This window comes from Pollicipes pollicipes, unplaced genomic scaffold (genome assembly GCF_011947565.3).
Source record: "Pollicipes pollicipes isolate AB1234 unplaced genomic scaffold, Ppol_2.1 Scaffold_4219;HRSCAF=4965_pilon_pilon_pilon, whole genome shotgun sequence".
NCBI classification, from domain to species: domain Eukaryota; kingdom Metazoa; phylum Arthropoda; class Thecostraca; order Pollicipedomorpha; family Pollicipedidae; genus Pollicipes; species Pollicipes pollicipes.
In genome coordinates this window covers 14,052,977-14,069,644 of record NW_023596448.1, presented here as the reverse complement: position 1 = coordinate 14,069,644, position 16,668 = coordinate 14,052,977, and the positions used below count along the sequence as shown (strand labels likewise).

General features: G+C 51.5%; 1 protein-coding gene across 1 annotated transcript in view; it reads right to left on the bottom strand.

The window, feature by feature from the left end:
* The window catches only part of LOC119094908 (uncharacterized), an 89,662-nt gene that overhangs the window by 8,561 nt on the left and 64,433 nt on the right, over nucleotides 1-16,668 (bottom strand). The window contains exons 8-11 of the mRNA XM_037217819.1: nucleotides 8,376-8,596; nucleotides 5,078-5,229; nucleotides 3,654-3,814; nucleotides 2,035-2,219 (exon numbers count right to left, since the gene is read on the bottom strand). Of these exons, the coding sequence (XP_037073714.1) occupies nucleotides 2,035-2,219; nucleotides 3,654-3,814; nucleotides 5,078-5,229; nucleotides 8,376-8,596 (719 nt within the window). The remainder of the gene's footprint in view (nucleotides 1-2,034; nucleotides 2,220-3,653; nucleotides 3,815-5,077; nucleotides 5,230-8,375; nucleotides 8,597-16,668) is intronic.

The following is a 16,668-nucleotide window of genomic DNA, read 5'->3' as shown; positions in this document are numbered from 1 at the left end:
AGAATGGAAAGGAAGAGCAAAAAGAGAGCAGGGAGAGCGGGAATGAGAACGAAAGAGGAAGATAAGCAAGTAAAGGAAGGGCATATGAGCAGAAGAAGAATAAGTAAAGGATAGGCAGAAAAGAGGGAGGAGAGGAGGGAGAAATGGAGGAAAGAAGAGAGAGAGAGAAACTGAGCTAGAGCTAGGGACGAAGACGGAAACAAAGAAGGAGATAAAGGTAAGATAGAAAAAAATATGAAAAGACCAATAGCTGTATATGCATACAGAGAGAGGAGGGAGAGAGAGAGAGAGAGAGAGAGAGAGAGAGAGAGAGAGGAGAGAGAGAGAGAGAGAGAGAGAGAGAGAGAGAGAGAGGAGAGAGAGAGAGAGAGAGAGAGAGAGAGAGAGAGAGAGAGAGAGAGAGAGAGAGAGAGAGAGAGAGAGAGAGAGAGAGAGAGAGAGAGAGAGAGAGAGAGAGAGAGAGAGAGAGAGAGAGAGAGAGAGAGAGAGAGAGAGAGAGAGAGAGAGAGAGAGAGAGAGAGAGAGAGAGAGAGAGAGAGAGAGAGAGAGAGAGAGAGAGAGAGAGAGAGAGAGAGAGAGAGAGAGAGAGAGAGAGAGAGAGAGAGAGAGAGAGAGAGAGAGAGAGAGAGAGAGAGAGGAGAGAGAGAGAGAGAGAGAGAGTGAGATGAGAGGGGTCTAGAAATGGACATAGCAACAGAGAGATGTAAACATACAGACATCTATGTAGGATGTAGGGATAAATAAATATGTAGATGTAGATCGATATAGAACAAAGAGAGAATGGCGAGAGAGATATAATTCTATGTACTAATAAAAAGGAGCGAAGGAAAGGTGGGAAAAGAGAAGAAAAAGGCAGACAGAAAATGAAACAAGCGAAGCAAATAGGAAGCAAAGAAACATACAAACGCTGTGTTTTCAAGGTGAGACATTGGACGCCGAGTTTGCAGTGTAAGCTAATTGCGCAATGCAAGGTGGTTGATACAGGAATGGAGTAATTTGCGCATTTGACCGAGTTTAAGTAAGTGGGTATATTGGGGATACGTACGCACTTTACCCTCTGACTGCTAAACTTCAGACAGTCTGCTGAAGATTAGAATTACACACGCACACGGTAACAAGAGCTGGTTTGTGCCCGTCTGTGCGCGTAACGGCTATTCGGTGTTGTGGAGGAGACCATGACACCTTGATACCTCTCCCCAGAGATGAACATGCACACGGTGATACCTCTCCCCAGAGATGAACATGCACACGGTGATACCTCTCCCCAGAGATGAACGTGCACACGGTGATACCTTTCCCCAGAGATGAACATGCACACGGTGATACCTCTCCCCAGAGATGAACATGCACACGGTGATACTTCTCCCCAGAGATGAACATGCACACGGTGATACCTCTCCCCAGAGATGAACATGCACACGGTGATACCTCTCCCCAGAGATGAACATGCACACGGTGATACCTCTCCCCAGAGATGAACATGCACACGGTGATACCTCCCCCCAAAGATGAACATGCACACGGTGATACCTCTCCCCAGAGATGAACATGCACACGGTGATACCTCTCCCCAAAGATGAACATGCACATGGTGATACCTCTCCCTAGAGATGAACATGCACACGTTGATACCTCTCCCCAGAGATGACAGCAATCAATCTAGCAGCCTTACTCGCTAAACGGCTTGGGAACACTCCCTGGCGATAATCGCTATCGATAAGCCTTCTGACTCCTGAGAGAATGAGAAGCAAAAGTGTCATGTGATGGTAACGGGTAAGGTATCTGGTGTGACGTGCATTGTGATGGCACTCGCGTTATACCGTCTTATGATAGGAACGCTGTCCGGAGCACTGTCCTCGAAATGAGCACTGCTATGCAATGCACGTGCCGGCCGTTGGTTCAAACTTACTCGCGGCTAGTGTTTGGTTCCCCGGCATAATTGTTTGTGATCACACCCCTGTCCAGTAACCACATTTTTGCGTCGCCTTTCGATGTCTCCAGCGATCCATCCGAGCTGGCAGGACGTGACCTTACCTCGTCTGTGGGCAGCCGCTTCTCGTGAGGATCGTGAGCAATCGCCCCCACAGCGGCGCCCGTCGCCGGCGGCCTCTTCTGCTTGCGGTGCACGATGGCGGCGACGCAGAGGATGACGATGATGAACAGGGCAGACGCGCCCACCCCCACGTACAGCCACGGGATCGACCAGCGGTGGCAGATCGCTGGGGGGGGGGGGGTGACGTCAGGTGTGTGGGCGAGGCGGAGCTCTTCGGAAACCACAGTTGACGTCCCCATCATCCACGTCAAACACACAATGTTTGCCATGTTTATGAATAACAGCCATCGCTCTTGATGTTGGTCGAGTTGTGGCAGGTGACTGTGGTGAATTTGGCACGGGACAACCACCGACTTAAACGGCCATCTTGAAGATCACTTGCTGCATTTGATGGTCATGCCCTCCTTAAGATCTCGAGGCCTCTGGTTTCTGAGCTACACTCCACCGCAGATGTACAGAATGTTTCGTGCAGACTATCTCAGGGTCACCCAGGTATTCATGACGCTATATTCACGTCATTCAAATCCTGCCATTCTATTGGCCATGTAGCGACCACACCCAAATATGTCCATCGAGTCGTTCATATCTGGCGTCCGTGAGCACGACTTCGAGATCAAATGGCCGCCAGTTGGCTCTCGATTGATGCTGTGCAAGGTACGATAACATAATGAGACAACGACGTATTGAAGGGCGGATTATCAAGCAGAGAAACTGTGTTGTCAAAAACAGTCTTTTCATTCAATAGTATACCAATAGCTATAAGTGATGCTTATTTCATGATATCTTGTGTTTGCTTCAATGTCCTTAAATGCGGAGCATTTCCTTTAACTGGAAGTAAAGAAGTGCCCCCTCCCCCCCCCCCCCCCAAGAAGATTCAAATGGACAACACGAAGCTAGGGGAGAGAATAGAGTCAAGGGGAGGGCATTGATGACTACATGCATCTGCAGTCAAAACAAAAATATAATATGCTCTGTTATGGAGCATTGGACTGTTGTGTCAGAGTCGGGCAATATCAGTCCCCTGTCGTGTTTGACTCCAACAGACGATGCATGTCCAGATACAGATCCTATAGAATCGGAGCCTGCGCGGGACAAAAACCGGCTCGAAGGATCTTGGCAGAGATGTACCAGGTGTGGAATGATAGCTGAATCAAATGCTCCCGACCGATAAGAGGATCTGTGGTAGCATCCAGCCTGGGAGCGAAAAAGAACTGCCTCGGATCGGTGTCCAGACCAAAACGCAGCCCTTTGCGCCATAGCAAAAAGTCGTTTATAGGATTGTGAGATTTACCATCCGAAGCCGTTCGAGAGTAACGTTTTTGTCTTCTCTCTCGGGCGGATCCGAGACCAAAGGCCCGGCGAATTAATTCTCACCGACGTCAGCGAAGCTATTTTCGCCGCGTTCGCGAGGCCCCAGCGGCATATCAAATGACACGGAAGATAAGATCACACCGAACTTTCGGCTCGCCGCACCACCGGAAGACAGTTGCTGACAAAAACACCCGTAGCCCCACCCACGTGTTTGATGATGATGATGATCATCATTTGGGTCAAGAGCGCGCCGCCTCTCGGCCGCGCCACTTGTTATCGCTGGCGTCACCTGGGTCCTCGTCGCGTCCAGAGGGACAGTGGTGGACGCTGTCGCACCAAAGGTGAGGCGCGATGCAACCTCCGGCCAGTTCTGGACACATGTGTCGGCATGGCTCTGCCGACCATGCCTCGGTCCAGTGACCGGCATCCACCACGGCCACCTGTGATGACCTGCAAACGTCGGGTGGTTCACGCGTCAACGAGGTGCGACGTGGGGTCAGTCGGGGTCACGGGTTCAGGTGCACGTGAATGCATGTGTGGTGAGGGGCATGGTCAGGTGGGGAGCGGGGGGACAAATCCCGCCAGTAGTCTAGGAACGCCGCCTGGCGGGGAGGGGGGGGGGGTAGGTGAGGTCAAAGGCGACAGGTGAGGACAGCTATGCGACTGCCCGCTGTTCACTTATCCTGTTAGGAGGTTGCTGGGAAAGAGGCTACGCCCGTGATTCGATAAAAGAGTGTGATAATAAACTGCGTCAAGATAACCAAAGACTGCCATTGATGTCCTGAATCCGCTTAAAGGAAGTGTTCCACATTGGCAGGGGATTTTGAACTGAAATAGTCATCTTCTAGATCATTCGGCGCAGTTCACAGTCCTGTTCTTTTTAAGATGTAACCCTCGCTAGTCATGAGTGTGTCATGTCATGTGGGTCATATTAAGCTAGTCATGAGAGTCATGAGTTACATGGACGCGACGACGTGCAGGCTGTTTTGTGCGGACTATTTCAAGGCCACCCAGGCATCCATGACGGCACAATGTGATCCAAATCCGGCCATTCCACTGGTCATGCAGCGGCCAAGGCTGAAATAAGTGCAATTGTCGAGGCGTTCATATCAGGCGTTCGTGGACACGATTTACAGATATAACGGCCGTCAGTTGGCACTCAATTTGTGCTGTGCAAGGTACAATGACGCAATCAAACAATGAGTAGGCAATTTATCTATATTTGTGTGGATGTGAGCTCTAGGACACAAGCGAGCATTCGTGGCAAGTCTTTCCGAGCCGAAAACATTCAGCAAAAAATAAATATTCTTGCCAGATGAGCCAATGACCAAAGCTAATGACGTTTGCGTTTCAGGGAGAAATAATAAGTTGACACACCAACTTCTTATGAAAATGCAAATTTTTCACACTTTGTAGTGATTTAATCTACATTTATGACTGGTATGCTCGCTCTTCTCACTAATTCCTGAAGGACATACCTAGACCACTCCAAGGCGTCTGTCCAGCTTTTCGTATGATTCACTCTGCACTTACCTCGCTATACAAGCCACGAACAGGCCAACTTCCCGCACGGCCACTTGCACAACTGCACACTCGCAAGTTGCACGGCCACTGACAGCAACAATGTGTATGCATATGGGCATAGCGATAAGCAATGGCAAGCTGGCAATGCTCCACCAAGTGCAACCGATGCCTTCCTCCCAGGTCACTGACCTCTGCACCTCAGGCCGCACCAGCTCCAGCCAGCTGACCTTCACCGGTTGGCCAGGCACGGCCGACACCACATCCAGCACCAGATGGCGTTGGTGCTGTCCCAGCGGTTCTGCCCGCTCCCCTCTTCGCCAGCCGGCGCTGAACACCTCCACCTGCCGGGAAGGCCAGGCGGTCAGATCGGACCGGGTCCCAGCTGAAGACCGCGTAGGGCCAGAGCAGCCCCAGGGTGGGTCCAGAGTGGCCTGGTCAGGTATGGTTCAGGTTCTCGTCATGTTCATGTAACATCCAGGTCAGATTGGAGCAGTTGGGGACACGCGAGGTCAAGTTCAGGTAAGGTATATTCAGGTAAGCCTAGATTCGAGTAGTCAGGTTTGCTTCAGTTCGAGTTCAAGTAAGATCAGTGTCGAATAAGGTGAGACACAGGGAGGGTCGGGTTCAGGGAAGACCAAGGTTCGGGAACTCTATGTTTGGATGAGGTCAGGTTCGGGTTGGGTTTGAGGCAGGATCAGACTAGGTTCAGGTCAGGTTTAAGTCAGGTTCAGGTCGAGTCTGAATTATTTCGAAGACATGTTCGGGTCAGATTTGGGCGAAGTTGAGGTCAAGCCTGGGTTCAGTTTTGGGTCAGATTGAGGCAAGCACTATAATGCGACAAGCGTACTCTGGCAAACGCCATGCGAAGGAAAAATCAGGTCACAGCAGGAAATAGTTCCTTTCAAAATTCACATGCACTCACGCGGCGGAAGCCAACGTCGCCTCAACACTGCGTGCCGTCATTCCTTACTTTCCGAATTCGAAATTGTCGCCAGGATTCCTTACACAGCAGCTGCGGCAAAATCGACGCTCGGCGCCGAGCCACATCAGCGCGCCGGTGCGAAGTCAGGGCTGAGTCAGCCCGAAATGCAGACTGAAGACACTACGCCCGGTAAACCCGTACAGCATGCCCAATGAACTCGTGCAGGAGCGCGACAATGCAGACTGAAGACACTACGCCCGGTGAACCCGTACAGCATGCCCAGTGAACTCGTGCAGGAGCGCGACAATGCAGACTGAAGACACTACGCCCGGTGAACCCGTACAGCATGCCCAGTGAACTCGTGCAGGAGCGCGACAATGCAGACTGAGGACACTACGTTCGGTGAACCCGTACAGCATGCCCAGTGAACTCGTGCAGCAGCGCGACAATGCAGACTGAAGACACTACGCCCGGTGAACCCGTCCAGCATGCCCAGTGAACTCGTGCAGCAGCGCGACAATGCAGACTGAAGACACTACGCCCGGTGAACCCGTCCAGCATGCCCAGTGAACTCGTGCAGGAGCGCGACAATGCAGACTGAAGACACTACGCCCGGTGAACCCGTACAGCATACCCAGTGAACTCGTGCAGGAGCGCGACAATGCAGACTGAGGACACTACGTTCGGTGAACCCGTACAGCATGGCCAGTGAACTCGTGCAGGAGCGCGACTCTCAATGCCGAGAGTCATGCACTTCGCGGTTCGGGTAAGTAATGAGTATTCGTACAGAGTGAGTGACGATCTGGATTGGGTGCAGCATCCGGAGAACTGGACCGGGTGCAGAGTCCCGAGAGCTGGACCGGTTGGAGAGTCCCGAGGCTGGATCGGGTGTGGAGTCCCGAGAGCTCGAACCGGCGCAAGTCCCGAGAGCTGGACCGGGTGGAGAGTCCTGAGAGCTGGACCGGGTGGAGAGTCCCGAAAGCTGGACCGGGTGGAGAGTCCCGAAGGCTGGACCGGGTGGAGCTGTCCCAAGTCCCAAGAGCTGGGCCAGGTGGAGAGTCCCGAGAGTTGGACCGGGTGGGGAGTCCCGAAGGCTGGACCGGGTGGAGAGTCCCAAGGGTTGGACCGGGTGGAGAGTCCCAATAGCTGGGCTGGGTGCATAGTCCTGAGAGCTGGACCGGGTGGAGAGTCCCGAGAGCTGGACAGGTTGCAGAGTCCGCAGATGTTACGCACCCGGCTAAGAGATCTAAAAGAGTTCCAGGGATGTCGGGGTGTGTCTCAAGCAGCACTACACAGTACAAGTGTGTAGCCTTTACTTTGTGTTGCTGTATATTATAAGATATTTCAATGACAGTTGGCGAGATTCACGGTACTTTTGCAATTATCCAAGCAAAAGGAGTAAATCTGGGTACTCCGGATCAAATTTTTTCTCTCAAATTTCTGTCACAATTCAGAACCACTGTCCGAGCAAAGGGCAGTGAGCAGGAAACGGGAGCGAGTTGCAGATCAGGAATGGGTAATACTTGGCTGTGGCCATGTCCTTATAGCTGAAGGGAGGACCGCACGCAGAAAATCCTACCCGTTGAAGGATACCTGGTCAGTGCACACTCAGCTCGGTCTCTGGGATCCCGCCGGCAGTGCCAGACAGAGATGCTTGACCGCGTCTCTTGACCTCGGCCAACAGCGCGTCAGTGATCGGTACAGCCAATCAGCGCGTGGTCAGCGATCAACACAGCCGCCATAGTCAATCAGCGCGTGGTCAGCGATCGGCACAGCTGCCATAACCAATCAGCTCGCGTAGCTCAAGGCCAGGACACGTGCCGGCAGCAATCGCCACTTCATGCAAGTTCTTCAGGTCTGACATGGGCGAAGATGGGTGTGGCCGGGTCACCATGTCATGCGCGTGTCACGACGTTTTTGAAAATGAAGAAAAGGGTTGCAGGACGTGGACCTAAGGCAGTTATATCTCCATTGCTATTGTCTCCACTATGCTCTTGGATAGTACATTTTCCTCCCCTAAAGCCACCAAAGATTTGCCATTCGGCACAGCTGCTCACCCTCTGTGCTGGTACCGCTCACCCTCTGTGCTGGTACCGCTCTCCCTCTCGCTAGCGCAACTCCGTTCACTCCCATCTCACACACGAATAATTATATCACCGTCCCGCTTCCGTTACATCACAACTCCCCGACTCTCACCTCGTCGCATCACATAACTCCTAATCTCATCACGTCATCCTACACACCTCGCCGACTCTTGTCACACCAACACACATACCTTTCTAGCCGCATCCCACCACACGACTTCCCAGCTTTACCATTTCACACCACACACTTCGCCAACTCTCCCCACATCACACCGCCTGCCTCATCCACTCTCACGGCGTCGCACCATACACCTTGCCGACTCTCTCTTTCTCTCTCTATCTCTCTCTCTCTCTCCCTCTCTCTCTCCCTCTCTTTCTTTCTCTCTCCCCCTCTCTCTCTCCACATCACACCACTCACTTCCCTGGCTCGTCTTACGCCCCTGACTCTCACCAGCTCTCACCACACCGCTGCGGCTCTCACCATGTCGCCGCCACCGGGGCATATGACCGCCAGCGGCTCGGGAAGGTCGGGCGCCGACACGACGAGACGTGTGGCCGCCTGGCAGACGCCGGGCGCCTCCCGACGGCCGGGCACCGACAGGTACAGGTAGGCTGACGGTGAGGCCTCCAGCATCCAGGGCAGCGCGTCGCAGCGGCCCTCCGACTCCTCGCGCCGCTCCAGGTTCATCGCGCCGCTGCTGCCTGCCGCGGGCAGACGGCAGCGAGGTCAGGCCAAGGGCACGGTAAGGGGAGATGACCAGTCACAGACACGGGCACGGTCAGATCGAGAGGCACAGGCCCAGACACGTTCAGATTGAGAGGCACAGACATCGGCACGGTCAGATCGAGAGGCACAGACATCGGCACGGTCAGATTGAGAGGCACAGACATCGGTACGGTCAGATCGAGAGGCACAGACACGAACAAGTTCAGATTGAGAGGCACAGACATCGGCACGGTCAGATCGGGAGGTGCAGACACGGGCACGGTCGGATCGAGAGGCACAGATATGGACGGTCGAGTCAAGACGGGTAGTCAGAAACACGGATAAGAATGTGGTCAGGTGGTGAGGAAGAGACAGAAGGTCCCGGAAGCTGATGCAGTCGGACACTTTTTTGCTCGCCAGAATCGACTATCTTCCAATACGCCAGGAGAAAAACCTCTCCTTTTTTGGTTGAAAAACGTTCAAAGGTGCTTGGGACAGTTTCGGGCTTCCTTATCTTTTGCATCACCAATTCTGAGGGGCGCATATAGTTCCCACAGCAGCGCCGCCCTCTCCACGCGGGTCTGTGCGCGGCGGCGGAGGCCCCGGATAGCTCGACTAACTTCGCCCCGATTCATCGCCATGGCGTACACTGCCAGTCCGCCTCAGCTGCTCCATCGTGGTCGGAGAGGATCGCCAAACTGCTGGCTGGGCCATAGACCAAAACCAGATGTCCAGCGGCGGGAGGTCTGGACTGCGAGCTGCCCGAGGACGATCCATCAGCCGGCTCACGACGATGTCCAGCGGCGGGAGGTCTGGACTGCGAGCTGCCCGGGGACGATCCATCAGCCGGCTCACGACGATGTCCAGCGGCGGGAGGTCTGGACTGCGAGCTGCCCGAGGACGATCCATCAGCCGGCTCACGACGATGTCCAGCGGCGGGAGGTCTGGACTGCGAGCTGCCCGAGGACGATCCATCAGCCGGCTCACGACGATGTCCGCGGCGGGTAGGTCTTGGACTGCGAGCTGCCCGGGGACGATCCATCAGCCGGCTCACGACGATGTCCGGCGGCGGTAGGTCTGGACTGCGAGCTGCCCGGGGACGATCCATCAGCCGGCTCACGACGATGTCCGGCGGCGGTAGGTCTGGACTGCGAGCTGCCCGGGGACGATCCATCAGCCGGCTCACGACGATGTCCGGCGGCGGTAGGTCTGGACTGCGAGCTGCCCGGGACGATCCATCAGCCGGCTCACGACGATGTCCGGCGGCGGTAGGTCTGGATGCGAGCTGGGCTCACGACGATGTCCGGCGGCGGTAGGTCTGGACTGCGAGCTGCCCGAGGACGATCCATCAGCCGGCTCACGACGATGTCCGGCGGCGGTAGGTCTGGACTGCGAGCTGCCCGGGGACGATCCATCAGCCGCTCACGACGCGGTCGTCGAACTTACTGCTGTGCCAGAAACGGCAAGCCGGCGTCGTTTGCACGGCTGCTCCATTCGCCAGTATCAGCGAGGTCTAACTCAGTTTTTGGTTCCCTCTGTGCTCCAGTTGCTCTTGAAACAGCTGCAGAGGGGTCTCACTCGAGCCGGACGAACATGTTTTGGGGTGAGCCAAATGTCAGCACTTTACTCTCGACCGCGCGGCCCAGCGCAAGACTTTCTCGTCACCTTGCGTTCGGCATCTCATTTGAGGGCATGGCTTTGTGTTGACCAATATCTCGATTCTATGTGTTTGGGCGTTGTAGTAAGCAAGACCCCTTCCCAGCATCAATGAAAACCCCTGTGCTGTTCATGGGACCACTGACAGAACCTGGCGTTGTCAGCCATGTGTTTGGTAGTCATGGGCACGACAGCGTTGGGCAATACAGATACCTTCCCAACTCTGCGAAGCAATCGCCACGCAGATGAAGGTGCTGAGGGATCTTGCTGCTGCTGCCAAAGAGATGAGCTCCCTTCCCCTCAAATAGGGCCCAACAAAACCACGCATACGCGGCCAGGTCGTGACTGAGAGGAGGTCCCCCACCCTTGAGCTGAGGTCGTGCTTGACCTTGCACCGCCAGGAACGAGCTCATCAGTCGACCAAAAACCAATCGGCTTGATTATTTTTCGGTCAGCAGCGGTAGCGATTCGAATCTTCCAGAGCACCGTAATGACGCCTCGCAGTGCACAAAATCCTGTATGATTCATGCCACCTGCTCCGTCAAGAAAGCTTAACTTTTATGTTGGATGTCATGCAATATGTCAAGGCAATGCAATATGTCGAGGCATTCCGACGGTTCGAAAGCCAAATGGCATGTATCGTGACCTTCATACCCAGCAACTGAAATGTCTCGATATGTCAATTCGTGCACAAATTCCAATGTAATTTGCTTGCAATTTTTGGTCTCAAAGGATAGATTAAATTACAAGTTCTAGTGAAAATACTTAATATAGGGACATGGAGAATGGGTTTCAGAGATAGACAAGACTACGTTGAGTGAGGCATGGGGCTACGATATTTGATACACACTAACACGCGCCCGGGTGGCCGGCTAGACACCCTTCGCACGGGTGTGGGGGGGGGGGTCAATTTGACTCCCCCATGAGATCTCGGGAACAAAGAAGGCCAGAGACAACAAATTTACGGGGTGTGTTGACCTGTACGTGAACCCACTTAGGTCAAAGTTTCAGGTTCCTAGGCCATTACCTTTGAATCAAAAAGATCAAACAAGATCAAATTCCAGGTTGGTCTCCAAAGTGCCCCCAGAACCTAGATAACCGTTTCTAAGCAAAAAGTCACATGCTCATCAAAGCTCGGTGACCTTGTTTGATCTTTTGAAGGCCAAGGTGACCAATATCATGCAAGATTGCTTTGAGTTTTACCTTTGACTAAGTGACAAAGGTGACGCTAGGCAGTATATTCCTAAAACAAAATGTTGGCCTAGGTCATTTTCGATCAATGACCTATTCTGACCTCTAAGAAGTCCATGGGAGATGCATAATGCGGTTCCTGTTATCAACAAATTCGAAATGAGCACCAGAAACAATCCCATACAACAAGCCCTAGAGTAACAAAACAGGTTGGTTTTGACCTTGGTGTGACCTTTATATCTGAACTTAGGTGAATATAATTTGTTCATTCAACTGTTGTGTTGCCTAAGAAAGCATCTCAGAGATGTATGGCTTCGTCTAACACTCTGTTATTAGATCAGATTGAAGGATTCCCTAGAAATTGCCTTCGCTGAAACCATGACCTGACTCTGACCTGTCACAGGTCAGTGATCTTACAAGGTACACCTAAATTTTTGATGCCAAACGATCCACTATTCAATTGTCTACAGCTAAACAAAATTTTGCGCGGCTGCGCCGCGCCGTTCGGAAACCATTTTGGACAAAAACCTTCGGGGGGGGGGGGGTCAATTTGACTCCCCACCCTAGCGCATGTTAAGTGTCAGCAGACGTCAAAGGATTGCAGTACCGCCGGGGTAAAGCCCGATGTGTAAGGGCCACCTTAAGGGTCAGGCCAACTTACGAGATCAGTAAGATGAAGTCTAAAGATAGGATCAGGTCACGATATAAGGTCAGGCCAAGGTGTAAATCACAGACAGGTACACAGTTGTGTCAAGACAGGCAGAGGGTCACAGGCACGGATTTATCAGGTCACGAAAAGAGGGTCACTGGCCGGGGCACGGCCACACCAAGATGGTCAGGATGATAGAGCTAAGGTCACACCTGCAGTCTGACCTAAAGTCAGTCTGACTCACCCGGACGGTCAGACCAAAAATAGAACTTAGGATCACAAACATGGAGATGGTCAACAGACAGTTACAGACAACCACAGAACAGACACGACCAGATCAAGGGCGTCAGTAATCCAGAAGTCGCATCGCCTGACAGGATTTGAGGTTATGAGTGGGGGAAGTGCAAGGAGGGAAGGACAGTGAGGGAGTATGTTTTGCACCGCGTGGGCTGGCATGTTCAAGATCAGGGTACCTACGAGAGGCGTAGCAGAGTCCATTTCACCCAGCGGATCAGCAATAACAGAGGTGCTGCAGTATGCACGTCAAACACGGTTCCATCGCACCCAGCAACGTCGCTTATTCAAAACCGACGAAAGTACGACCATGCGGTTGTCACGACCCTTTCAAGGCAGCCACAACCACCTGACCACATCGTTGACCTCATTGACCTTTGGAGCCGTTCGCCCACGGCAGCAAACAGCTGCGGCGTGACGTGGCAGCAGAGACACCGCACGGCGGGGTCGGCGGCCGAGCCTACGCTTTACCAGACGTGGCAGCAGACACCGCACGGCGGGGTCGGCGGCCGAGCCTACGCTTTACCAGGCGGCACCAATGAGGAGACGCGACACGCGCTCGACCGTCCAGCCGAACACCTTAGCTAGATTATTCCTGAAATTATTAGTGCTGCGGCAGCAAAAGATTCTTTTCAGTTAACTTGAGCCTCATTTTCTCACCGCATTTGGGCAATCTAGCGGAGAGCCGGGCGGCCACAGTTCAGTACGTGACCTTTAGCGGCTGCACCCTGCAGCCCGCTCAAATATTCAGTTTTCGGAAATATTACCCCTTCTGACGGGCGGCGAGCGCATGGCAGGCTGGACAATCTCCCCGGGCGCAGAGCAGACGGTACGGGCCTGCTGGCAGAGCTCGGGGGATAGCGACGTCTCCCGCTATATCGCGACCCGGGAAAGTTCCGCAGAGAAGTCCAGACTCCTGGGTCCATGGAGTCGGGTCGAGTTGGTGCGTTGAATGTGATCAGCTCGATCCGACTAGAGCTGGAGAGAGCTTGTGCCGAACACACTAACTACATTCCAGGGTCAGGCGCCATTTGCCAGTCCTGTTCCTACTTCCGCACGTGTGATTCTTGCGTGCCAGGAATGGTGGCTTAGTCAGTGAGAAGAGTAGAGAAGTGGCTGCCAACAACTTCGAAAACAACATTAACGCTACGGCGCGCTGGAGCGATGGCGGTGGCGATGCATTTCAGAGCCCTGGGCCAGATATCTCGCAACTTGAATAAAACCAAGGTGACACGAAAAATGAGCTCCACCTGAAGCTGTAAATGCGTGTGCGCTTAGAGCATACCATCCCTTGTTAGCGAAAAACTCTGACACGCTCTCCCTGCTTAGGCAAGCTCAATCTCTTCCACCGCTTCGGCGGCGCAATGAAAAGAATTACCTAAAACAGACTACTTCACCTTATCCAGACTGCGACCAGCTTTCACTGCCCCTGCAATTTTTTAATGTTTATATATCAGCGTTTAATTCAGAGTACGGACAAATCGCTTGCTGATTGCTTGGTAATGGTACCCAAAGTTGGAACTCAAAGCTTATCAGAAACAAAACTGAAATGGGATAGGCCTTCGAGATCATCATTTTCAGACTTATTTGCACCAAACAGATTTCTGATTCACTCGTACTTTTAAGAAGGGATGGTGTACGATTGATCTCACAAATATATTGAGGGTGCGTATCTTAAACACCATCATACGGCTAAGAATCTATACGCAACATCGAATTCAATATCACACAACTTACAGCGGCTTGAAAAAAGTCACGTGTGTCTGGGTGACGAAATTGATATATCAGCCGTTTTCAAAACAATTCATGCATTAAAATACTCTAAAAATTTATGAAATGTTTCTGTGAAGTTAAGGTATATGATAAACACTCTTGCAAGGATGAAATATTTTCGCACTTTTCGAATAATATGCAACAGGTAAATCACATGTATTCAACTAAGAAGAAGTCTGCTATATGAAGCGGTACCGTTTACAGACATTTGTTCTAGGATAATACCAGGCTTGGCAACCAGTACTGCGCATCGGTCTGGGGCGTTGGGTGCCGGCTGCCGCATTATTGCTTATATCGGCTCTGTTTGGAGCAGAGCGGGCTTTTAGTATCATTTTGGCGAGGATCATTCATCCTGGATCATGTTAAGGGATGCTAGTTCTTTAACCTCTGCCACTACCGTAAGCTAGCTGTGCCAGTACCGTAAGTAAGCTCTGTAAGAGCTACTGGATACCTATGAACAGGGACGCCGCAAGGATATAGGAGTTTGCTTTGTCGCGTCTGCGTCAGAGATGCCACTGATTTTCTCCCAAATAAGCTTTGAAAAGCTTCGGTTAGAAAAGGTCTGACATCGTGTCTGTCCATAAAACTACGATCTTGCTTATAGCCAGCTAACCGTAATTTTATCAGCTTACGCGTCTTAACTAGTCTTTTAAACCTCTGCCAAACCTTTTTAGCCAAAATTGTCCAAAAATGTGTGTAAATGGAAAGTAAGCCTGAAGTTTTTTTACCATCTCAAAAAGGTTACAAAGTTTTGCAACGTGCATGCATTTTGCAGCATGCATTTCTGTTTTCTGCTGCACAGTGAAATTAGTGACAAAAAGGCACTGCAAACCGCAACCTAGAGCATCGACCGAGACAAGAAAATGTTGATTTACAGAATGGAATTGACCAGTCCCGACAAGTTTGTCCTCTCGGGACCTTATTCATATGTTTTTAAACTAAGCGAACCCGACACAACACACGGAAGATAATGTTTCTGAAAACCGTTATGCCAAATCACATTAATACATTAATGTACACAATTCTATCCTGACGCGTACATCCCATTATTCGTGATTTATTTGATTTCTCGCTTCTACCTGTTTTGAACTGAACGTCATTTTAAGTCCAAGCTAGATAATGGAATAGAATGTCATCACCATTAACACGCGCCCGGGTAGCCGGCTAGATACCCTTCGCTCGGGTGGTGGGGTTAATTTGACCCCCTGAGATCTCCGGAACTAAGAAAGCTAGAGACACCAAATTTACAGGGTGTGTTGACCTGTACCTTAAATCAGTTGGACCAAAGTTTCAGGTTCCTAGATCATGACCTTTTGGTAAAAAAAGGTCAAACAAGGTCATGTTCCAGGTTGGTCACTTAAGTGCCCCAGAGCCTAACTAACCGTTTCTAAGCAAAAGATCGCATGCTCATTTAAGGTCAGTGACCTTGTTTGATCTTTTGAAGGTCAAAGTGTCCAAAATGATACAAGATTGCTTTGAGTTTTGCGTTTGACTAAGCGACAAAGATCACGCTGGGCAGTATGTTCCTAAAATAAAATGTTAATCTGAGTCATTTTAGGTCAATGACCTATTCTGACCTCTAAGAAGTCCATGGAAGATGTATAATGCGGTTGCTGTTATCAATAAACTCGAAATGAACGCCAGAAACTATCCCCTACAGCAAGCCCTAGAGTAACAAAGCAGGTTGGTTTTGACTTCGGTGTGACCTTCATACATGACCTTAGGTCAATGCAATTTGTTCATTTAACTGTTGTGCTGCCTAAGAAAGCATCTAAAAAATGTATGGCTTCGTCTAACACTGCGTTGTTGGATCCGATTGAAGGATTCCCTAGAAATTGCCTACGGTGAAACCATGGCCTGACTTTGACCTACCATAGGTCAGTGACCTTGCAAGATACATCTAAATGTTTGATACTAAACAATCTGCTCTTCAATTGCCTACAGCTATGCAGAATTTGGCGCGGCTACGCCGCGCTGTTCGGAAACTATTCTGGAAAAACCTTCGGGGCGGGCGGTTTATCTTCCCCCCGCCACCCGAGCACGTGCTATAGGAAACGGCAAACGCACATTTTCGGGCGTCTGAGCGTAATGTGCAGCGCACGTGGTGACATCAACCAGGACATTTTGTGTTACCTGCGGGAAATAGGATATCCAAACTATTCACAGACGGAATAAATATGACTTAACGTAGCAATAAAAAGTATCCGCATAATGTACCGAGCAGTTTAAAAAAAAACTCCAGAAAAGCTTCCAGCCCTCTCATCCGACCGGCTATGGCTTAACAACGGCATCAGACGTCAAAAGTCTTTTTGGCTTTGAAGACAAATGTACAAACTAAAGCAAATGTCATCCGTTGGCTAAACCACAGTTTTTATCCGATTGTGGCTTTTTTTCCTTCACCACCCTGGCCCCAAGTGGCGACCGCCCGACGGGGCGTTAGCGACCCCAAAACGGGCAACGGTCACGGATGTGCCCCTCCGTTGACCTCCAGCTCCACTCGTCTCT